General features: G+C 37.9%; 1 protein-coding gene across 1 annotated transcript in view; it reads left to right on the top strand.

Annotated features, from left to right (window-relative positions):
* Positions 1 to 24,252, top strand: part of dock3 (dedicator of cytokinesis 3) — a 247,429-nt gene that overhangs the window by 219,478 nt on the left and 3,699 nt on the right. The window contains exons 27-52 of the mRNA XM_088915677.1: positions 1,241 to 1,339; positions 2,000 to 2,094; positions 3,020 to 3,095; positions 3,964 to 4,064; positions 5,575 to 5,633; positions 7,346 to 7,494; positions 8,160 to 8,245; positions 10,109 to 10,135; positions 10,259 to 10,354; positions 11,195 to 11,255; positions 12,061 to 12,154; positions 12,644 to 12,792; positions 14,250 to 14,336; positions 15,041 to 15,145; positions 15,620 to 15,761; positions 16,224 to 16,390; positions 17,144 to 17,230; positions 18,481 to 18,660; positions 19,356 to 19,439; positions 19,785 to 19,901; positions 20,018 to 20,136; positions 20,820 to 20,955; positions 21,315 to 21,396; positions 21,954 to 22,117; positions 22,734 to 22,821; positions 23,899 to 24,021. Coding sequence (XP_088771803.1) covers positions 1,241 to 1,339; positions 2,000 to 2,094; positions 3,020 to 3,095; positions 3,964 to 4,064; positions 5,575 to 5,633; positions 7,346 to 7,494; positions 8,160 to 8,245; positions 10,109 to 10,135; positions 10,259 to 10,354; positions 11,195 to 11,255; positions 12,061 to 12,154; positions 12,644 to 12,792; positions 14,250 to 14,336; positions 15,041 to 15,145; positions 15,620 to 15,761; positions 16,224 to 16,390; positions 17,144 to 17,230; positions 18,481 to 18,660; positions 19,356 to 19,439; positions 19,785 to 19,901; positions 20,018 to 20,136; positions 20,820 to 20,955; positions 21,315 to 21,396; positions 21,954 to 22,117; positions 22,734 to 22,821; positions 23,899 to 24,021 — 2,773 coding nt within the window. The remainder of the gene's footprint in view (positions 1 to 1,240; positions 1,340 to 1,999; positions 2,095 to 3,019; positions 3,096 to 3,963; positions 4,065 to 5,574; positions 5,634 to 7,345; positions 7,495 to 8,159; positions 8,246 to 10,108; positions 10,136 to 10,258; positions 10,355 to 11,194; positions 11,256 to 12,060; positions 12,155 to 12,643; positions 12,793 to 14,249; positions 14,337 to 15,040; positions 15,146 to 15,619; positions 15,762 to 16,223; positions 16,391 to 17,143; positions 17,231 to 18,480; positions 18,661 to 19,355; positions 19,440 to 19,784; positions 19,902 to 20,017; positions 20,137 to 20,819; positions 20,956 to 21,314; positions 21,397 to 21,953; positions 22,118 to 22,733; positions 22,822 to 23,898; positions 24,022 to 24,252) is intronic.

Below are 24,252 nucleotides of genomic sequence, written 5' to 3'. Positions count from 1 at the left end.
GGTTGCTTTTAGTTGCATAGCAACTTATACTGCTGTAGAGACAAGGAAAACATTTAAAATGTCAGCACTACAATGACAGATGATTCTTATCATTTTATTATAATGAACTTGTGCATGCTTCTAGGTCTACAACAATTCAAATAAATTTTAAAATTAGGTGTCATGAATAAAACATAAATACTTATTTTAGTATATTAAAATATATTTAAGATATCTTTAAATATCTTGTATTATACAGGTACAGTACATCCATTTTCATTCATGTTCATGCATATTACAGTTCATCAATGTACAGACTAGTAAACTCTAGCCTAGGGGTCTCCTATCTTGGACCTAGAGAGCACCAATCAAGTTATTCGCTGAATTGGTCACCCCAACTCACCTGTTGTTTAAAGATTATGAACACTTGTTTAAACAATCAATCAATTAAGCAATTAATATTCCTGTGAAAAGAACACTGGTCCTTCAGAATTTCCATTCCAGATGATACTTCACTGAATGGGCCACCTGTTTAATTAATCATAATCAAATTGTCCCAGACCTTTCGAAGTTAAGGATTTTTAAGACTGTACAACTTGGTGGACTGGGTCTCTCCAGGAGCAGGGCTGGACACTCTAATGTAAAACTTATTTATGACATTTAACCTAGAAATGAAGATGACGTAACAGAAAAAGCTAAACATTTATTCTTCTGCTGGATATAGAAACTAGCTACAGATAATGGGAGAATTATCATGCTAGTATAAATCATCTCATTCTCCTTGCTGATTAATTTTGATTAATTTACATAACTCCTTGAGAAAACATGTTCTGATAAAAAAAGTTGTTTCATTTTAGTTTCAAAACCATTTGAAAAAAAATGAAAAAATGTTGAATATATCTATAGAAATATACCAGAATCATGTTATTTTAGGGGAATAGAAGATACCTGTCATGATGTTAAAAGTTTTTTATATAATGTGTAAATGTGTTAGAAACAGAAAAAGAGCATAACACCCATCAAAACCAGTTAAGGCTAGTAAGTAATAGCAGTAAATAGTGACAGAGATGGCTTCATGTTGTTGGATGTCTTCAAGTTGATATTTTCCTAGGTGTCATTTTATTTATTCAAAGCAACCACCAACATTTCAACCATTTCAAAACCCCTTTCAGCTCCCTCCAACTCCAAAATTTGGTTACTGTGGACAATGTCTTTTATTATGACTGACACATTTCTGTTTTGATTTTACTGTAATTGGCAGGGAGAGTATGTTTCTTGCCTCCTTTCCTTATTGCGTCAGATGTCAGATATCCATTTCCAACACCTTTTGGACAACTTCCAGAGCAAAGAGGAACTGAAAGTGAGTACTTGCAATCTACACTATACAGTACATAGCCCATTTCATACTGAAGTGCATTTCAAACTGCTGCATTTCTTGCCCAGCTAAACCAATAGCTATGCATTAAACTGCTTGGGGTGAGGCAGTAATCAGTGTGTATTCTGAATTAATTGATGTTGTTCCCTCAACAATAAAGTTCCAACTGTCACCATGGGGTAGCGTTGATCTGGAAGAGTACTCCCCACTGATCAGCTATGATTTTAACCACTATCAAGTGAATGTTTCTTAAACGTGTCCCATCCAAATTGTAACCAGACTCAAGGTGATCTAGATTCTGGTAAAATTCTACTCTCTGTTAGCTTTAGGCCTATGTGTTTTATTTCCAATCATGTTTTTCAGAAATTACTTAACTGCAAGTCCAACTATGACTGCTCTAACAATAGGCAGGTCCTTTCAAAATGTTATGATTGTACTGAAAAGTGGGAGTATTTGGTGTTCTTAATCCCAAAGATGCATAGAAACCATTCTATGTGTCTATGAGTTGGGAGGTAAACTGCAGAGAATATAAAATGCTTGTTAAATAATCGTGAAAGTAATGTAGTTGTGAGCTGAGTATACTGGGTTTATTATAAGGCTTCAGTCCATACTTTACATACACACTGTACATGTTTTCGCTTTCAGGAGTTCTTACTGAAGATATTCTGTGTGTTTCGCAACTTAATGAAGCTAAGCATATTTCCACGAGACTGGATGGTGATGCGACTCCTGACAAGCAAGTAAGTCAGTCCTATCAGGAAAATGTATATGGGAAGAGAGTCCCAGCTTTTAGGAATGTTTACAGTGAATGTTTACAGGCACTCATTCAGAATACTACTATTCTAACCATGGGTGTGAAAGTACTGTGGGTTAAAACAAATTGTTCTGCCATTCTACAGGAGAGCTTATTTTAACTTGTGTTTATTTTTCGTGTTCTTGATATAGAGTTTCAGATTCTAGTTACAGGGCAAGGGACACATTTTAGGTGCTGTGGTATTATTAACTCAGAAAATGAGTACATAATATTCACATTAAATTTGTATTGCTTTTTTATCATTAGAAAGAAATTGTGTGGGTAATGTGGTTTATTCAAAATGTATAATGAAAATGTAGTCACAGTTTCTCAGACCGATTAGTATATCTTGGTAACAAAATAGATTTATTGACAGTATAGAAACATTTTACAAATTTCAAATCAATCCCAAAATCTTGACCGTACTATAAAACGCCATATTGCCACACACCCCTAGTCTTGCCACGGGTGAGTGCGAGACTTCACCCAAATTGTGACATAATACAGCACTTCCTGCTCACTAGTCACTGTAATGACTAATGTAATGTGATGTACGAGCAAATAAGTACAGCTTGTGCAGCAGACATTTGATTGCAGAAATGTTCCAATATGATCTATCCTTCATAATTCTTCTTAAACACAAGGCGGCTTATTATTATAATCTTGGGAATCTCATCATTTTAGTATGTGAGATTAACCACTTGGCTGATGTGTCTAAAACAATTTTTCCCATTTGGAAAGGGTTGCACGCTCACTTTATTTAAAATTAGATAGGCATGGCAGGAGACGTTAGCCCCTCGATCTCAAATTATCTCTACTCTAACTCCTGAATCTGTCTATATTTTTTTCTACCCCTTGTTTTTTGTCTGCAGTATCATTGTCACAACTGTCCAGTACCTTTCTCCAGCACTACACAAAAACTTCACTGAAGCGGACTTTGATTTCAAGGTATGTGGTTTAGCTTTTAGATTAAAGCTAGGGCTAGGATACAATGCTGTGATGCACCTTGCACTAGCTATGAAAGATTTCCTATCTAATTTAAGGATGAGCACAAAGCCAGATTTTCACTGGTTGTGGCTCAAAAGTAAGAGTCTAAATTAGTCATCTCAGTATGCTGAGATTTCTAAAACTACTGTGTTACGCTATGGCTTCTTTGAGTTTAAATAAATCTGTAAAATTTGTTTTGGCTTCATTGAGACTTGTACAAGTTTGAAACATGAGTGTTTGAATTAATGTATGATTTGTAGTCAGCGTCACCCCCCACCATCTCACTTTGGATCAAATTGTTCTTCATCAACCAAATTGCAGGTTATAATAAGGTATTCAGCTGTGTTTTTTTTTAAGTATTCTAAGATGCTTGGCTAGTTTAAGATCTTGTTAACCAATAGTCTAACTGACACACAGACTAACATTACAGTTTACAGACATTTGGTTCTGATGGCAAAGTTAGTTCTGAATCTAAATTTGAATCTTAAATCCTGTTATATACAGTATATTATTATGTATCATAGTACTATAAGGAGAACCAGTAAATAGTAAAGCACAGAGACTATTATACCTAGCAATTGCTGTTGACCTAGTTAATAAATAAGAATCTTTTGAGCTTATCATTAAGGTGACTATATTCATTGTTACTTAATTTAAAAAAGTATATCTTCAGGGAGAGATAATTAGAAATGTATTTTTTTTAGTAATGTCGATGAATTCTATACAGTATGCCTCCCACGTCATTAGAAAATTGCAGTCTATAGCAGATACAGCTGAGAAAAGTTGCAAAACTGAATCCCTAACCCTGTGGTCCTGACTACTTTGATAGGTATGGAACTCGTATTTCAGCCTGGCTGTTCTGTACATTAACCAGCCTAGTCTACAGCTGGAGACCCTAACCCCAGCCAAGAGGAAGAAAGTCCTGGACAAGTAAGACTCTTCTCTGGCGTCTTGACTTTCCATTGTCTTCTTTATGTCAGTCATGCCCACCAGAGACTACAAACTGGAAATGAGTAAGCTTTTCCAGGATAACCTTAGTTTTGCAGCCAAGGGATGCAGCGAGAAAATCTGACCAATTTTCGCCTCATTCCTAGTCCATCTGTACATATTTTTTTCTTCAGATTTTGACTTTAAAATGTATCTAGGCCTGTGCCTCCAGGCTTTGGCATCTTGATCATAATTAATTAGTTTTAAAACCATCATCTTATACATGGGATTCGATCTGCCATCTGTTTGGGTCAGATGATTTTAAATGTGATCATGAGTGTAAAATGTTTTTCAACAAGTCATGGTTTCATTGTGTTTCATTTCTGATCTTGCATCACAAGCTTAGATTACAAGATTAGCCTTTTTCAGATATTTGACTGCATTCACCTATTAATTGTAGTTTCAAGGTGATTTTCTTGTTTTTTTAAACTTTTTGTTCATTGAGTCTTGACGTCAGTGGAGGAAAGTAGAAAAACGTGCATTCCTCTGCTTAAAATAAACCTGTTTTGAATAAAAATGTGATCAGCTTTGGTGATTATGACAAATGCACATATCTTTCATACTAGCTGTGATTCTAATAGAGGATTCTGGGGAAATTAATTTTGGTGCATGAGGAAGGAGCAATTTTCAAAGCCTGTGGGTGTTCATTCTGTATCAGGACAATCAGGGAGGCTTTGAGCCAGCTCTCTGATTGGCTCATGACATGTAGCCAAGGGACAGATGCCAGATTTTATTACGGGAGGCCATTGTTCACCGCATTAGCTTGCTGGTTCTCACATTCCAGCAGCCACACAAGAGCAAAAGGAGACAGGAGATTAATGGGCGACACAGGAAAGAGAGGAACCCCCTGGGGTTTTGGCCCAGGCTGATCAAGGCAGCGTATGGGCTGCAGGAAACAGTGTATCACAGCACCTTCCTTGGAGCACTCCAAGGTTGCAGTTTGACATCATTCCTCTGTCAGGAAGGCTTCAGATCAAGACTGGTAGCAGCATCACCTGTGCCAGACATTTCCAGGACACTTTCGCTGCCCCTGCTAAATCCTGAAATGAACTTATGCTCACAAGACAGGCCAACTCCTTTATCACCTTAAACGCAAACACATGTAAAAATTAGTGTGTCGCCCAATTAAATTATCTTTAACCTAAAATATGTGAGTGCATTTGCATACGTAAACAGCATTATGATGCAAATGTGACCTTGCATGTGTTTGTTTTTGTATCCTGATTTTCTAACGCTGAATTAGCAAACTAGTAAAGACGAGGTATAGTAAAGATAAATCTTTCTTTTTCCTGTTTATGGTACAATAATTAATCAGTTCCCAGTTTCTACCATTGAAACTTAGTTTCTAGTAGCTAGTGTAGTAAAGTCAGGTTGTGGCTAAATGTGTTAATGTATTATTATTATTATTTTTATTATTATTATTGTAATAATACATCCTCTCTTACCCTGACAGGTATGGTGACATGAGAGTGATGATGGCATACGAACTGTTCAGCATGTGGCAGAATCTTGGTGAGACAATTTAAGTGAAGAATCTCACAGCTAAGGTCATCTCTCTGAAATACAGCAGACCTGCTGATTGTCCTGAACTGCTTAATGTTTTTAAACAAAACACTGCCTTAGTTGTACCAAAGTCTCTACCTTCCACATCATTATTTTTTAAATTGTTTTATATCATAGAACTTTACAGTTTTTGTTTAATACAACACACATATCTGAAAGAGTTATATGCTCACATATCTAAACAATTATTATGTTTTTACAGTTTATATCACTGTCAGAAAACAGATTTCTCAGTGATACTTGATTTTTCAACAAATGCACACTGGAAAACAACAGCACTAATTAGTATTATATATTTCTTGTCTAAAATATTAGACATGTTTAAAAAATATGGGAGTATTAAGACACCCAGCCCACTTAGGAATTCCTTTGAAGTATATTCCATTGTAATCTGAATTCTAAATATACAGTCTTAAATTAGAACTATAAGACACTTAAACATTGTAATAACAAACTGTTATGTTTTCCAGCAATATGTTCTAGAAAAGTACTAATGAAGTTGTATGTTTTGGATTCTTTAATGACTTGTTAATGGTACTGTATAAGTGGCCTCTGACAATTGAAAAAATGTTGAAGAATTCCCTTTCATGTGTGATAGTCTTTCTGTGCTTTGCTTTATTGTTAGCATAGTAACACATCAAAGGAAGTAGAAATCACACTGGGTAGAGAAGTATAAACATAACCGCACCAAAAGCTGAGCAACAGTGCCATCAAATGAGTCTTTATGGTAATACCTTATGTCCAATTCTCCATTCGATTGCATCCAACACAGGTCCTCAACTCATTTTTACCTTGGTTTGTGCAGCAGCTTGTTTTCTGTTACAATTATCAGATCAAACTACAAGTGCAGATGTGAGGTCTTTTGAAAAGGAATGCAAGCATATTAAGGAGGAAACAGCTTTAATCATGAAACATTTATTTAATAGTCTGCATTTAATTATTAAAAACTGTATAGAATTAATATAATATTGAATTTATAATTTCACAAGCAACAACTTCAGATAATGAGGAGATTCTACTGAATTAAACTTTTTCAATTAAAATGAATTAGCTTTCTAATTATACAGTATGAAGAAAATGTGATCGGTACTAGCTTAGAGTTCTACACTGCTGGAATAAGTTTTAGGGGATGCATTGACACTATAAATAACCACTTTGAAATCAAAGTTCTGCATTTGATAAAAACCATGGGATGTTCATATGCCTGCCTATGTTGCATTTGTTACCATCTACTGCTTCCAGCTATGAAGTGTGTCAAACAGAAATATTTAACATTAATTCATCATGGTGTTTCAGTAAAATAATAACCTGGATTTAAAACTTACTTTTTTAAGTACTCCCTTGTGTACTCCACTTTCTCCTGGTGCTCCAATTTCCAGTCCAAAGACATAGTTATGTGGTAGGTAGTTATGTGGCTTCAGAGAAAATTGGCCCTGGTGTGAGCGTCTGTGTCAATGCGTGTCCTGCAATGGACTGGTGTCCCATCCAGGGTGTACCCTGCCTTGCACCCATTGCTAGCTGAGACCTCGCAACCCTGAATTGGATGAAGCAGTTAGAAAATGGATACATAGATTTGCAACAAGTGTTTTTTTTATGTATTTTGACATCCTTAATATGCTTAAGCTTCAAATAATTAAACAGCTACTGATCTGTCCAAGCAGGTGAAAACAAAGTCCACTTCATCCCGGGCATGATTGGACCCTTCCTGGGTGTCACACTGGTGCCACAGAATGAGGTTCGCAACATCATGATTCCTATCTTTCATGATATGATGGATTGGGAGCAGAGGAAGAACGGCAACTTCAAACAAGTGAGCCATGCGGCCTTTTTGTTCTTTTTTCTGTTTGAATTAAAAATAGCACTAGCAAGATGTTTTGTGAACTTTCGCATACCCTTTTGTTGTGTTATCTAGTTAGCTTTCACAATATGGGGTGCCAGGTTTAGTGTGCCTACTCAAAAATAAGAAATGCTAACATAGCTACAAACACCTTTCATCACAAATCCCAGACAATTCAACAGGGTTTCACACTAAGGCCCAATATGTCCTTTTACAGAAGTGCAGCTACACCTGGGTGGAATGTGGCAGCCATTTTGGAGCTCTCTTACCACCTACCAGTCACTCCAGAATTTAAATAGTTTTTCAGCTCTAACTGCTTTTGCATTGCAGGGACGTTTATAAAGATTTCATTATATTTTAAACATCATTTTGAATAGTGGTATTATTCTTTCTTCCTATAGCAAAAAGGTTAGGTTCCAAATAATGCAAATACTTTTTCTTCTGGCTGTATCTCTTATAGCTATGAAAAATGAAAAAAAAAAACAAGCAAGACTACATGATTCAGCAGTTTTTAAGAGCATGTTTAATTTATAGTGCTGGATGTTTTATCAGTGTAACTACTGTAGTCCCTGATTGGGCTGTTCAGTCTTTGTTTAAATGTGTGTTTTCATTGGTCTGTGCATTTGCTGTGTCTGCAGGTGGAGGCAGAACTGATTGATAAGTTGGACAGCCTGGTGTCAGAAGGCAAAGGAGATGAGAACTACCGCGAGCTCTTCAGTCTGCTGTAAGCAAAGCCTTGGAACAAGCCCAGGGCTACATTCACTGTTTCAAGTTTTATTTGTAGGGATACGAGGAGTCACAATACAGTCCAGTGAAGGTTTGGAATTAGTTTAATTCTGATGAAAATGATCATTTTCAAAGAACACTGGGAGGACACGCACAAGGTATATTTCCCACAGTGCCCCAAATTACAGGGGGTATTAAAATAATAATAATTTCTAACACTTATACAGGGCTTTTCTGGACACTCCACTCAAAGCGCTTTACAGGTAATGGGGAATCACACTACCACCTCCACCATGCTCCATGTGCAGCATCCACCTGGATGATGTGACGGCAGCCATAGTCCACCAGAACGCTCACCACACATCAGCTATTTATGGGGAGGAGAACAGAGTGATAAAGCCAATTAAAAGATGGGGATTATAAAGGAGGAGCACCTTTTTACACTTTAGTGTCCCCATCACTATACTGGAGTATTAGGTCCCCATGCAGACCACAGGGTGAGCACCCCCTGCTGGCCCCACTAACACTTCCCAGGAGGTCTCCCATCCAGGTACTGACCAGGCTCACACCTGCTTAGCTTCATTGGGCTGTCAGTTGTGAGTTGCAGGGTGACATGGCTGCTGTCATTATAACCCAAGTCCAGCCATGGTCAGTGTTTGTAATTACCATGAATAGTGTTTGAGTGGCCATTACCAAAATGCTTCCACCTATGGCACAGTGGCTATTCCTGATGGTGTTATCCACATCTTTCAGATATCTCTGAGATGTCATGTACAGTACAAAAGCAGGTGTCTGATTAAAATACAGATAATACTGATTTCAATAGATTTCTGCATACTAAATATTAAAGGCATTATAAATGAAGTGAAAGAGATTCCAGTTGCTCTTGCATTTTAGAGTGAAAAGATCCCTTGAGGTTTTACATGGCATTAAGTGTAAGAGATATGAGTGAAATTCTGCTTAATGCATTCAAACAAGTTGATTAATCAAGTAGCTGAGCGTTTAGTTGGAATAGTAACCAGACCCTATGATTTTCCAAAACTAAAGCTGGAAGTAATCTAGAGCTAGGAAATTATTAAGGTTTCAGTTTATGGTTTCAAGAAACCAGCCTATTTTTTACAGAAAGATTTTTCACCTTGTTACCAAATAACATTTCATCAGTATTTTAGAAAATTAAAAAATGCACATCTACATGTTTTGATTTTTCATTATGGTATAATAAAAAGAGGGACTGCATGCATGCATGTTTTTCAGATAACAAAATATGCAGAATTAGGTTATTAATATAATGTTTTTATATCATTTTAATGAATCGATTATTCACTTACCATGATACCCTCGAGTTACTTTGACCTTTTTTGAATTTGCATAAAGAGTTGACAGGACGCAGGTGATGAGGTGATTTAACTTGTTGAGTGTCAAACCTCGTAAAAAATCAAACCTAGAAAAACGTAGAAAGGAACTAATGTACCCCACTTATCAATAGAAAAATGCCTTTGTGCCATCAGTCGAGAGTGGGTTATGTCAGTGCACTGCACCTTGGCATCCTATCAAGACAGTACAGTCTATCAATGATAGACCACAATCTGAGAGACCGTTAGTCATGTCATGCTATGATCGACAAATGCTTGTTTTACCCTCTAGTTGCATTAGATTCATTAGTTTCTAACAATCTGTGCACCAATAGTTCAAGTGTAAGGGTGTTGTTAAACAATCATTGTCTGCAGGCCTGACTACAGCACAGGCATCCAGTGCTCACCAATATTCACGGTATCCTCTGCTGTTAGATTATTAATCTGTTTTCCACTTCTGCTTTCATAACTTCCTTGTTTTTGCTTTACCTTCTGCTGCGTGGAAATAGAACCCAGCTATTTGGGCCTTACCCTAGGTAAGACGACAACTTTCAGTCTGGGTATCTTTAATGTATTTCTTCACGTCTTGGTTGAGCTGAGAGCCTTATTTGTTTTATGTACAAAGACGTTTATTTCTTGTTTCTATTTTTTTCCGCCAGCCTCTTGGAGAAAATCGAACAGGAGACCTGGAGGGAAACTGGCATTTCTTTTGTTACCTCGGTAACTCGCCTCATGGAGCGTCTCCTTGACTACAGGTGGGTCAAACCGCATTTAAAGTACACTAGAACCTTCAGACATAATAATAAGGTGATTTTAATGAGATTTTATTTTTAGTCAGGTTCTCTGTACTCCAGTTTAATAAATCTGTGACTTAACAGTGGCTAAAGATTTGAGGATAAATGAAAAGATTTAATAGCACTACGATTTAATGACATTGATCCCTATTGTAAAGCATTCACTATATTAAATTTACACCTGCTTAATCCTAAAGGGAAATTTAAGAAATGTCACTTTTTGTCAAACAAATCATATGTTACCCACATTCTTTGGAATTCTGACAGAGCCTGATTGCTTAATTATGCTTCCTTTTAAATGTTTTATTTTAGTACATAAATTTCAGTTTTGTATCTTTTGAATCACATTAACACATTAGTAACAAGAAAAATGATAAAAAACAGTCAAGTTTTAGAGAACTTAGAAAATTACACCTACAGAGTATAACTAACGTTAATTACGTTGCCGTTTGTCTAGGAATAAATGCAGTATACTTAAGATAAATATGTATATTCTTCCATTTAGATATGGAGTAAATCTGTATTAGAAACCTTACTAAAAATGTTGTGATATAAGATGTAGTATTTGAATAGAAGTTGAAACTGGCTATATACCCTTTTCCAAGGAAGATACGAGATCAAAGATTTTATTGAGAGTAAGTAAGCAATCTTTGGGGAAGCCAGCTAATATTGTCCATGGAAGCTTTGTTATTGGTAGCTCATAAGTGGGTGAATATGAATATGGGCAAATTCAACAGATATAAGTGAAGTGTGTATGAACTAAAAAAAAAACTGAATTCCAATTCTATTCAAACTCCACAGGGACTGCATGAAAGGGGATGAAACTGAAAACAAAAAAATTGGGTGTACCGTCAGCCTGCTGGTAAGATCTCCTGTACTCCCGTTTGTCATCGCTTGTGTACTTTTAGAAATGCTACTATAGAACTTCATCACAGTTAGCATGCACCCATGTGTTGCAAATACTCCCTATAATAGCTGGAAGGAGTCTTTCATTAGCATTTCTATCTGCTCAGTTCTCTGCATTACAAGCAGCCTACAGAGACTATTAAAACAATTTCAGACTCATGGTTTTACCAACTTCTTATTTTTTCACTTGAATATTAATAATCTCTATCCTGAAACATTCTTATACCTTTCCATAGGGATTAGTCTGGAAGAACCATTTCATATTTTGTTTAAATCTGAGTAGGACACTTGTGTAATACTCTCACTTACTTAATATAATGTACTAAAAAAATAATAAATGTAATAAAAAAATGTAATACATGTAAATACTAATGAATTTAAGAAATTAGGTGTATGTTTTTGAATGTTAAAATTATTTATAACCCTTTCATATTACATGAAAATGTATTTTATTAAATGCGTGTATATTTAAATACTTAAATCATCTGGGTAGAGTATTCAGTGGTTTCCCTCCTGAATGGTCTTCCATCTAGCTGGTGGATGTCTTGAAGGAATTAGGTTCTCACATATGCAGTGTCTATAGAAAGTCTACATACCCTTGTCAAAGACACATATTTTGTTACCTGTTTAAGACTTTATCCCATCTATTCTACACTTCTCAGTTGGCCTACTTGGAATTATTGCTGTCAATTTGTGTTTAAGCTACAGAACCACCCTAAGAGGCCTTGAGAATAAATCAAGCACCCTCATTTTCTTTCCAGAACTTCTACAAATCAGAGATCAATAAGGAAGAGATGTACATTCGCTACATCCACAAGCTGTGTGATATGCACCTGCAAGCAGAAAACTACACAGGTAAGAGAGGGCAGAGGTGTAACTCTTCACAATCCTTAAAATCTGCACTCATTGTGGAAGAAAAACACTTTCTGTCTTTCTCTACTCTTTGTGTGTTTTTTCTGTCTGTTTTTCCATTCTCTCTCCCTTCTATTGCTCTGCCTTTATTTCTTTTTTTTCTTGCCACCATCCATTCTCCTTTTCTTCTATCCATTTTTCACACACACTCTGTTTTCCTTTCTCGCATTTTACTGGTTTCATTCTCTGTCCATCTTTCATCTTTACCTTCCCCCCCCAATTCATCCTTTTATCTCACCTTATGTCTCTCTGTCCCACTGTTACTTTTTTTCTCTCTCTTTTTTCCACCTTCCCTCATTCGCTCCTGCTTACCCTCTGTCTTCTTCTCTTCAACCTCATCTTTTTCCCATCTGTCCCACTAAAACTGTTTTTCCTTCTCAATCATTCTCTCCATCCCTGTGTTGTGCTGCCCTGCCTGGCGGTGTTGTTCAGAGGCTGCCTTCACTCTTCTGCTGTACTGGGAGCTGCTCCACTGGGAGGACCGGCCTCTGCGGGAGTTCCTGCACTATCCGGCCCAGAGCGAGTGGCAGCGCAAGGAGGGCCTCTGTCGAAAAGTCATCCACTACTTCAACAAGGGCAAGGTGCAGTACCTCACGACAGGCCTACATAGTCTACAGCTTCTCCTCCTTCCTCTTTTTCCTTCCTACTGGAAACTCAAACTGTAAGGGTCACTTGAACCATATGTAGAATCCATCCATTCCCTAATTTGCTAAACACTTTACCCACTGCAGAGTGCAAGGCAGGCCAATCCATATGGCACACACAGACACAAACGAACGCTCACTCCAGGGACAGGTTTCCCAGCTTATTAAACTGGGAAGCTTATTAAACCAACCAGCGTGTTTTCGGACTGTGGGAGGAAACCACAAAAACCCGGAGGAAATTAATGTGAACACGGGGAGATTATATAAACTGCACGCAGGTAGCACGCCAGGAATTGAACCCATGGCCCCAGCACAGCAAGGCAGCAATCTCAACCACTGCACCACTGTTAATGAGATCTCTAATAACAATTATAAGATCACACCAAATAGTACTGTCCTTTAGGTTTTCCACTTCAAATGAAGAGTTTATAGCACCCATAATCATCACAGCTTCAACTTAAAGTCCATAAATGTCTGTAAAAACATGTCATATTTATTATTTTTGTATTTAATTTTGAGAGAAAAAGATTTTTCAGCTTTGAGAGAAAAAGATTTTTCAGCTTTTTTGATGAGGACTTTGATATAAAGAACAGTACAACAGGGAGTGTAAGATTGTAAGATCTTTTCATCAGCTCACAGAAAAGTGATACAGGGAATGGCATGAGAGGCATTGTTCTAGGTGTGAAGCATGGGCAGACTCCAACCTCATAGAATTTATTTACTGAAGAGTGGAAATGAGGTTAAAGGAAAGCAACTTATGCAGTAAAACTGTCAGAACTACTGAGGCAAAGAACAACCTCTATACTAAAGCACCAGCCTTTGCAATGTGTTTCTCTACAACTGAAAAGACAATTTGTGCTTTTTGGCACTGTAAACCCATTCTAATTTACCACAGACTCTCCCATTACTTTTATGGATAACATCACGTTAGGTTTCATGACTGTCAAAATTGGGCTGTTCCATTTAATGCCTTTAATGCCTTTTTGTCAAAAGAAATTGTTAAACAAGAGCTGTAAGTTATAGACTGAATCATACAGTAAGTTTAAGACAAAGTATACTGTACAGAATCTATAAGCATGTTATAGCCACAGCATTGTGTTTACACCATTCATGATTTCAAATTACTAGCAAGGACATTATCATATAAAGCAAATCATTTCTTTATTTTGGTTATTTATTACATGGTTATTTTTAATTAGATCTACACTGAAACCTAGTTTGGACTGATGAAATAATTCAGTAAAAACTAAATTTCTGATCTTTTTCTTTGGACTGCTCTGAATAAAATGAGGTCATGTACAGGTAGCCAGCTTAATTTTGTGCTGATAAGACTTATGAATCAGTAAACCGGTGAGGAAACTCAGAGTGACTTGTTCTCCCTGTGTTTCATGCAGTGCTGGGAATATGGAATCCCCTTGTGCCGGGAGCTGGCGTTCCAGTATGAAGCACTGTATGACTACCAGAGTCTCAGCTGGATTCGGGTAAGCGATACCATAGCGCGTTGCGATAGACTTGCAAAATCATAGAAGAGGTACACTTAACTGAAGTGTTATTTGTAATGATGTTTTCAAAGATGAAACAAGAACTACTGATATTATAACATATCTAAAAAAGCAACTTCAAGCATGTGCTTACAATCCCATTTTTGGGGAGAATTCCGACATGGAATGCTGCTGTCCTCAGTGGTTGGACTTTTCAGTAAATGGCCCTTTCAAACTGTTGCATTCCAGAATTTTGAAATAACCAAGTCATTACTTTCTAAATTGATCCTGCTGAATTAAAATAATAATCAAGGAGTTGTTTGTAGCACAGTTCTGGAATGGAATGGGCAAAACCTACATTAGGTAGCAAAGGAACAGTTAAAGGTTTATTCCATGCTGAAAAGAAAAGAGACACAACGTTGTGGCTGTGAAGCCTTCTTTATGTGTGTTCTTTTCTTTTCAGCATGGAATAAACCTTAACTTGTTCCTTTGCAGCCTATGTGTGCCAACGCAGCTACCTTCTTGAACTTCTTTGCTAGGTAGCCCTGCAATGTTGAAAATTAGGCTACTTAAATGTGCTTATCTTACTATCTTACAATTTTGCTGTACGATATTTGAAATTAAATATTTATTTCATAGCTGGAACTTGTAAAATCTCATTGTATTCAAAATCTGATCTGTTTTCACTGTTTTTCCAAAAACAGAAAATGGAAGCTGCCTACTATGACAATATTATGGAGCAGCAGCGCCTTGAGCCCGAGTTCTTCAGGGTTGGCTTTTATGGCAGAAAATTCCCCTTCTTCCTCCGGGTGAGTGAACACAACCCCATGACCCCATCATGTTTGAGAGCCAGCACTGCGTTAGTTATACACCAAACATCACAGTTAAGACCTGGTTAATACAGACCAGTTTTCAGCAGTCAGATACTATAAATGCTTTCAAAGCAGTTTACATGGTGTCAGAATGACTGGACTCAAATTTAAATAGAAAAAAAAAATAAAAGGAGGGGTGGGGCTAGACATATTGCAGTAGGGATGGGTAACTTTAGCTTCTGTCCATGTAATGCAGGGTTTTGAATCGAAACTCAGACTGACCCTGCTGCTGAGTGTCACTTAATGAAGCACCAGCTGGAACTTTCAAATGACTGGAAGAGTCAAAGTTTCCCAAGCCTATATTACAATATGTGATCAAGTTAAATGGTGCCCTATTAAAGTAAATAAAGAGTTGAATGGCTCTGTATTGCAGTGTAATTCTGCCTCATTCTCCATTTCTTCTTGGTACAGAACAAGGAGTTTGTTTGCCGGGGACATGACTATGAGCGGCTTGAAGCTTTCCAGCAGAGGATGTTGGGAGAATTCCCACAGGCTATTGCAATGCAGCACCCCAATCAGCCTGATGAAGCCATTCTGCAGTGTGATGCTCAGTGTATCCTTTTTGGCCCATTTTCTTATAAGCCGCCTGATTTATAGGAAGGCTGAATGCTTTACATCATTTCTGCTATAAAAAGAAATGTATTTGAATTTTAATTGCTGAGTTAGGCATTTATCCATTTTGATCCACTGAAATTTGCAGAGACATACTGTAGCAAATGTCTTGTAAATCCTAATGTACACTTTAGGGGCAGTTGTGGATGAAACAGACTTGTACTGAAACAAATACAAGGCCCTTTTAAAGAGTGAGTATATATATTATAGTACAGTATATGCATAGCACAGAACAAAGCAGATTTTGCCCCAAAAGACCCTGTTTATTGCAATATTTTGTGCGAAAACAGACAAGAGATTTTGTGTGAAAACAGGATTATGACAATCATTATTGGGACAAGGTGATATCGCCTGTTCTGTCATTGGTGACTCTGATGCTAGTTGCCTTGACCATAGGCTTCAGATCTACAGATCTATGCGGTGACCCCGATCCCAGAGAGCGTGGACGTGCTCCAGATGGACCGAGTTCCTGATCGCATCAAGAGTTTCTACCGTGTCAACAATGTGCGCCGCTTCCGCTATGACCGGCCTTTCCACAAGGGCCCCAAAGACAGAGACAACGAGTTTAAGGTCTGTGCCTTGGAAACCAGCCTTCACATTAGCAGGCTGATGGTCGGCAGGACTAGAGATCTCACATGGTGCAGTATCTACTGCACTTAAATCATCAAGACTACAAAATGTTTCAAACCAGGGACTGTTAGAGACCCATGTTAATATATTTACATTCTCTTAAGTACGTAAGCAATGTATGATACTTCTGTTGTTTAACTACAGTATATACAGTTGTTAAGACATCATCCATGCCTTGCATAGCATTCGGATGAACTACCTTTTGTCCATCAAAGTACATAACTGCATTAGGCATTGGATTTTTTTCTTATGTACAGTATGTACCTGTATCATTGTATTTGTTAATTGTAATTGCAGGACAATTTCTTCATTAGTATTGGAAATTAATTGGAATATTATATTGTTCATTAAGCTGTGTGATTATGCCCAAAGGATTTGCATATCCCTGTCCCCAGAGGCGTTTGGTCAATGAATGACAATTCTATGTGGAATTCGGCACTCAAAGACTAAGGTTTTTTAAATTTGATCTACATGGTGACTTAGACTGTGAAGTGGAGTTGTGCAATACCAAATTTGATTTCTATTATCCTGCTAGGTGATTATTTTACAAAATCAAAAACTGTAAAAGTGGTGTACGATTTCAACCACGTCGATATTATTGTTTGCAGATTAATGTTATATTAATGTTTGGAAGGGGGGAAATCTGATGAAGAAGCATTGTTGAGCGACTGACCTGCTCCTGTGTGATTTCAGAGCTTGTGGATTGAGCGGACCACTCTGATTCTCACCCACCCTCTCCCAGGCATTTCCCGGTGGTTTGAGGTTGAGAAGAGAGAGGTGGTGAGTGGAACAAACCAGTAAAGTTTAAAACCTGGACCTGTTTAAAACACTTAGAACAATCACAGTTTGCTCATGAACTTGGTACAACTCACATAGACACCTTATTAGACCTTGCCCTGCTACCACTTTAGAAGCATAGCGTCTAAAAGATGAGTGTGAAAGGATGAATGTGAACATTCAGCATTGAAAATGGTGACCACCATTTATCCGGCACTTCTGAAAGACTGATTTGCAACAAAAGAACAAAAGAAAAGTAATTTGTTCAGTATTCTCGCCGGATTTAAGGAGATTACTCCTTTTGAATTCACACTGTAATCATGTCTTTTCTATCCATTTATAGACAAAAGGATTTTATCTGTAATGTTCTGGATAAAGCCTGCAATGTTTTAATTCGCACTTATTGATACTTATTGAAAGACGCTTTCAGTTGCCAAGATTTCTTGAGAGTGTCTGGAATTGTCTGATACGAATAATCAGCTTGTGCATATCCCCAGCATAATTAATTTGACGTGTTGTACTGGTAATCACTTCCAGTTTAAAGTGCTGGACATGGGGTTTTATTTACAGACTGTTGGAAGCTGTTCGTATTATCAGTGGTTCAAGTGGGAAGCTGCATTGGCATACAGGTTGCAAAGGATCAATCCGAGGTTAATTCCAATCTTAGAAGTAACATGAAAGAAAAAAACTGAATAGCCAAAACTTGGTTTTTTTTTGTTTTTCCCTTTAACTAGTGAGCATTGAATCAGCCACTACTTGTTACTCATAAATAAATGTCTTAAGCTTTTTGTTGTTTTAACTCACAGTTGCTGCTGATATGGAGGACATACATTTAAGCTGCATCATTACAATGTGTGATCTTGCATTTATATTTATATCTGTCTAGTTTTTATTTGATTGCGGTATGTGCAGCAAGCACAAGCACATCCTCAGAGAGAAGTATATTTATACCTTTGGCTTCATACTCTATATATTTTTTCAGAATGCTTAGAACCCTTGCTGCTATGCCATGATATGTGTCCTAATATTATCCATTAGAAAACAAGAATATTGAAGTGTCTTAACTAGTCTTACTGCCAAGCCTGTGTGCACAAGTACAGATAGTGTGTTTCTAAAAAAAATGACTTAATGAGTTAGATATGAAAACAGTGGAAGACAAATCAGGAGTTTGTATTTCACTCAAGAGAGATGTTTTCTGCCCCTCTTCATGACAACAGTTTTGTCAGCACTGTGTGGTGAACCATGCATTTCAGGTGGAGGTCAGTCCTCTGGAGAATGCCATCTACGTGGTAGAAAATAAAAACCATGAGCTCCGCACCCTGATTAGCCAGTACCAGCACAAGCAGCTCCACGGCAACATCAACCTACTCAGTATGTGTCTCAATGGGGTGATCGATGCTGCAGTCAACGGGGGCATTGCCCGCTACCAAGAGGTGAGCTCAGATGACTCTCTTGGATAATCTGGCAGCGCTTCCTTGATATGAAGTGATGTCCTTGTATTTTTCTTACTGTTACCCTTACAAGTAAGCCTTCAGCCAAACAGGTAATCGTAATATTTATCAGGAACATCTTTTTCAGCACTTACAGTACAGGCAGACTGGTCGGACAAGACCATGGTGGAGAAAAATGGATGTATATTGCTGAGTTTACATAGATAATCAAGGAAGATTGACTTCCTTTATACTACTTGATTCTTTTTACATATTGACAAATCCTTTGATTTCTTTGACATGTAGTGGACGTGGTGTGATTGAAAGAAAGCATCCACGATGTGGCACACTTAGGAATAAGGAGTAAAACCAGAATTCATTTGATGTACTATGGTGATAGGGTGATAGGAGGATGACAGGAAAAAAGGTCATTGTAGCTAATTGTTCACAAGAGTACAGACAGCATTGAAAGGCTTAGTCAGGTTGATCAAGACACAGACTTGTTTTGGTTCTAAGATGAAGCAAGTGAGATAGATTGTGTGAAAAAAAATGCAAGCTGAGCCTTTTCACATATTTGGAACATTTTTATTTTATTTATTTTGTGAAATAACAATTGTCACAATTGGTCAACAGAGCAGGATTTAATAATGATTTAATTTGTAATTTATGCTTCGCTGAGTTAATTGATGTTTTCTTAGGCTTTCTTCGATAAGGAGTACATAACCAGTCATCCTGAGGACACTGAGAAGATCACACAGCTCAAAGACCTCATGCAGGAACAGGTGATTGTGTCTTTTATGTCCATTACATTTTAGAATGTTAACAGCCTTGCTCGTCTTTTAATTTTTTTTCCTTTGAAATGCTAGAGCAGTTTTTATGTTGGTAGGAAAATTGTATATTTCTCACATTCCTCATTTGCTTTTCACAAACCCATTTTGTACTAGTTTCTTTTCCTTCCAGAGATTTCAGTGATTTTGGAGTACTGAAAGAGTCTCTCTTTAGACTCCAGTGTGGATCACTGTGCATCACTAGCTATAATTCCTTTATTTTGTACATACAGTATAACTACTGCAGGTCTGCTACAGGCCATTCTGATTATTAAAGGAAGGGTCTTTTGGTTATATTAGGTTCACATCCTGGGAGTGGGACTGGCAGTCCATGAGAAGCTTGTGCACCCAGAAATGCGTCCCCTTCATAAGAAGCTGATAGATCAGTTTCAGATGATGAGAAGCAGCCTTTGCCATGTAAGTTGTGCCGTCAGTTACGAACAATGTGCTTTTGCCCATCAGTTCTGACGCCGGAGTGTCTGTGAGTAGAATAATGTGAATATTCAGAGTAGTGTTTTTATGTTGCCCTGCAGGGCCTACCTGGCCTGGACAAGCTGAGTCCTGCTTGCTCTGGAAACAGTACTCCCCGAGGAATCCTGGCCTCCCACAGCCCAATGAGCCCAGAGAGCATCAAACTAGTGCACAGACACAGGTGAGTCCTTCCCCAGAACTCTGCTCTGCAGTTTTCTTGCCCTTTGTTGGAGTCATTTATTGACAGTATTGTGCCAGTAAAAAATATCCCCTAAAATAAACTAAATATAAATATTTTTCTAGAATAATGTAAAAATAAAATAATTTTCTCATTTACTTAAATCTGTGCATTTTCTCTTAATAGACATAAATTTCTAAATTTAGTCAAGTATAGGCTTCTTTCAATTATAGTAAAAGCATTGAAAAATCAATTTCCAATATGCTGAAAATGAGCAACCTCAAACAATTAATTAACGTATATTAATCTATAGATTAGTTAAAAATATGACATACTGTATATAGGATCTGTGAACATCTTACAATGGTATGGAACTGCCCCTAGTAGAAAGATATACTGTACAGTAGCAGTAGGTCTTGTAGTTGTACTGGTAACACAATATCTCCTATTGTAAGAACCTGCTGATATACTGTAGAATGTCCCAAATGCAAATTGGGCTTAGTATAATATGCCAAAAAAAGATTATACAGAAAAATGCTTCAATGTCATTTAGTATTTGAAGAAATAGTGCTAAACTTTCAGGAAAATACTGTATGTACTTTGCTTTTAAATACAGTAATTAAGGGTGGTATCTTTTCCATTCTTTGTCTCCTTTTCTCTCACTTCCTGAATCTTCCTGCCTGTAGCCCACTGAACTTGATAGGGTCAATCCGGCACTCTTCGTCTTCCCTGTCCTCCCACACGTCCAGCGAGACAGGGAACCTGGTCATCCTGACGGATGGGATGGCGGGAGAAACTCCTGAGGACCTCTACCGCATGCAGGTGCCGACATACACCCTCACCAGACGCAGGGAGAAATCCGACTCATGGATGGAAATATTACGTACCTCCTCACACAGACTGCCCTTGCAGAAACTAGTTTATGAGTAAAGAAGAAAACGAATTCAGTGTGATTATATTACAGTTACAAAATTGTATTTTCAAATGGAAATTCAAGATTTCCACTGCATATCGAAGCCATCGTTTGCCTTCTCTGTCTTCTCAATCTCTGCCATACAGGAATGTCCGATAAGCATACTTCCTTGACTCTTATGTCCTTTCAAATTCACGCTGTGGGGCCATGAATGTTGCTGAAAATATTTTTCAGTTTGCTAATCTCTATTCCTTATTTTGTCTCCCAGCCAAGCCCTTCCTCCTCTAGCCTGAGCTCAACCCACTCTGCCCCATCACAGATGATAAACTCGGCCCCTTCCAGTGCAAGAGGTAACAACCCAGCATTACCCTGTATGTGGCTCAACACAGGGGTGTGCCATAGTCTGGCACCCAGGCTCAATAAATTCCTCACACGTGAGAAGTCATGTTCTGGCAAAAATATCTCCATCTACACAGAAGCAGACATACTGTACACACAGTACTGGTTCCCCCTGTCTTAAATTAGTTAATTCACCAGAACATTTTAGCTGTTTCCTGATAAAATGGATGAGTGTTAGGAGAGATAATACGTTAACTTCCATACATAATTCTTCAATTGTGTAATAGACTTCACCCAAACCTCCGACTCCTGTTTCTAAAACACATTTGAGGCACAGAAGAGGTGACTCCTTGGCTCATGTTGCTTAGTTGAAGGCGCCTTATCCATCCAAGCCATCTTCAAGCCCATTCTGGAGGGATTCTAGGGAATCAGCTTCAGCAGTGTGTCTGGATCTTTTGTTCCAGATGCCGATGGCTCTCTCAGTGAGGTGGTTTTGGAAGCCCACTCCTATTTTAGCTAGACCCATAATTCACTGAGGTTGAGCCTTAATTGCTGTTCTTTACCCCAGGCTCCCCCTCACTTCCAGACAAATACAGACATAACCGGGAGATGCTGATGCTGCTGCCCCCCCACCGCGAGCGGCCCAGCAGTGCCATGTACCCCACCATGACTGAGAACGGACAGGTACAGTGGGAGCATCCGAAGGGAAAACCAGGCACCTTTTATTACACAGTGAGACAATGATTTTGAGCAGCAGTAGATTTGCCATTCTCTGTGTGTGCGTATGTTTTTCCAGAAAAGAGCCATCAGTCCCCAAAAAGGATAATGAAATCCGTCAAGATAAAACAGCTGACAGCATGTTACATGTGAGGCCCTGTGTGGATGTTTTTGTTATACCTTGCTTCCTCCATTTTGGTTGTCATTCCATTTCCTACTAACAAAATGTGCAAAATGCCCTCACAATGTCCATTAAAATCTGTAATTTTGTTCTGGCGTTGACTGGATGAAAGATGTTGTTCCAGTCAGGCTAGCGGTTTTGGTGAGCAAACACACTTCTACAAAAAATAAATCTCATCTGGACAATCCCTTGGGTTTTGCTCTTTTTTTTTGTCTGGTAAGACTTTTCGGCATATTTAAGGGAATGGAGCCTTCCAGAATTTTTATAACTATAAACTGAAACTTTCTAGATGAATCTGTGGCTCTTCTTTAATTTGGTGATATATAAAGATGCACTGATAGGCCTGTGTTCTTGTTTTTGTAAACTCCTTGCTCATTTGTGCATATTTGATCTGTTCATCTAGACTAGAATTCTCACTTTGTATCTAATCATATTTTCAATTTTTTCCAGCCTACAAATTTCCAGCGTGCCCTTCTTCAGCAGGTGATTGGCCCTTGCAAACCCTGCAGTGACCCCAACCTTTCAGTAGCAGAAAAGGGTACATTATTTTCTTTATTAAAACCATTGCCTTTTTTCTTGTCCATTAACAGGGTAACTGGTACAGTGTATTATCATTTATATGCTTCTAAATAAAGAGCTTTGCATATGATATTGGAGGTGGATTAAACGTGTACTGCATTTTCTGGCATTATTGTTAATCCGCTACATTCAGCTTTTTCCAGTAATTCCTTTAACACAGGAAAAAGCTTAGGCTGGAATCTTTTTTTTTCTTTTTAAGTACAATCCCCGCACTAAGGTAATGTTTTCTGCTCTTGTGTATTTCTGTCTAAGGTGGCCTTTATTTATTTGTTGTTACTGTTTAAAATAGTATAATTCCTTAACTATATGGTTAGCACTCTGTTTAGATTGTGTTCTGCCAACAGTTCTGTGCTTAACTACTTAATATATAATATTAACTACTTGACTTGACTAATTTCACTTATGTGACTTTATGGTATTTAGGTGTGCATATCACATTTTGTAGTATTTTTGTGATCAACATTTTTATTGAATTTTTCCAAATAGGCTAATAAAAACAAAAAACAAAACAAATATGAACAAAACTTCCACATCAAAATTCGCATTTCAATACCAACACAATCGTACAGTTTTAGCTCTTGTTATGCTAGTTTAAATACACAGTAACTTAGAATACACTATAAACAGTATGACTTTACTGTTTTAAAAATCAAGTATATTTCTAATAGCTGTGGAGATCCTTTCCCAAGTTTGGATTGTATTAATTCTAGCTGTTGCACATTCTAAGTCTGCAATTTACTGCTTTGAAGCCACAAAGGATAAGGTTAACTGAATAATCATCATTGAACAAACACCAGCGAGGATCTGGTTTGAAATGCATACCAATTAGTTTGCCCAGCATTGTACAGACATGAGTCCTGAAGTTGTGGATAACTGGACATTCCCAAAACATGTGAAACACAGTGCTTACAGTTAGTTAGTCTGACATAAAGTACATATTGGTCTTGTACTTGGTCCATAATTTACAGTGTTTTAACAGGTTATAAGTTGCTTTGGATAAAGGTTAATTACGTGGATATTACATTGTATTTTGCAGCAGTTCCCACAGCTCCCAGCAGCTGGAGTCTGGACAGCGGGACCCGGGAGGCCCTGCCCTTCCTGTCAGCCCATGTGGGGAGTCACATGGTGCCACCAGTCCCCCCACGTAGCATTCCTCCTGGTAAGATCCTCAGCCCAAGCAGCCCAGGACAGCTGGCGTGGGCTACTCTGCTCACCTGCTTTTACTGGAAGTGGTTTAAACCTAACTCTGTGGGTTTTACATTCTTCACAGTACGTCAGTCTTATCTTTTACACTACACGGCCCAACGCCTTCCTACAATCTCAACACGTCACATCAGCGGGTGTGTTCATGTCTGTGTAAAGCAGGAGTCAGTTCTGAATTGAATTGATT

The sequence above is a fragment of the Atractosteus spatula genome, chromosome 5 (genome assembly GCF_055471065.1).
Source record: "Atractosteus spatula isolate fAtrSpa1 chromosome 5, fAtrSpa1.hap1, whole genome shotgun sequence".
Classification (NCBI taxonomy): Eukaryota; Metazoa; Chordata; class Actinopteri; order Semionotiformes; family Lepisosteidae; genus Atractosteus; species Atractosteus spatula.
The sequence above is the reverse complement of the archived record's forward strand: the minus strand, read 5'-3'. Positions and strand labels throughout refer to the sequence as shown.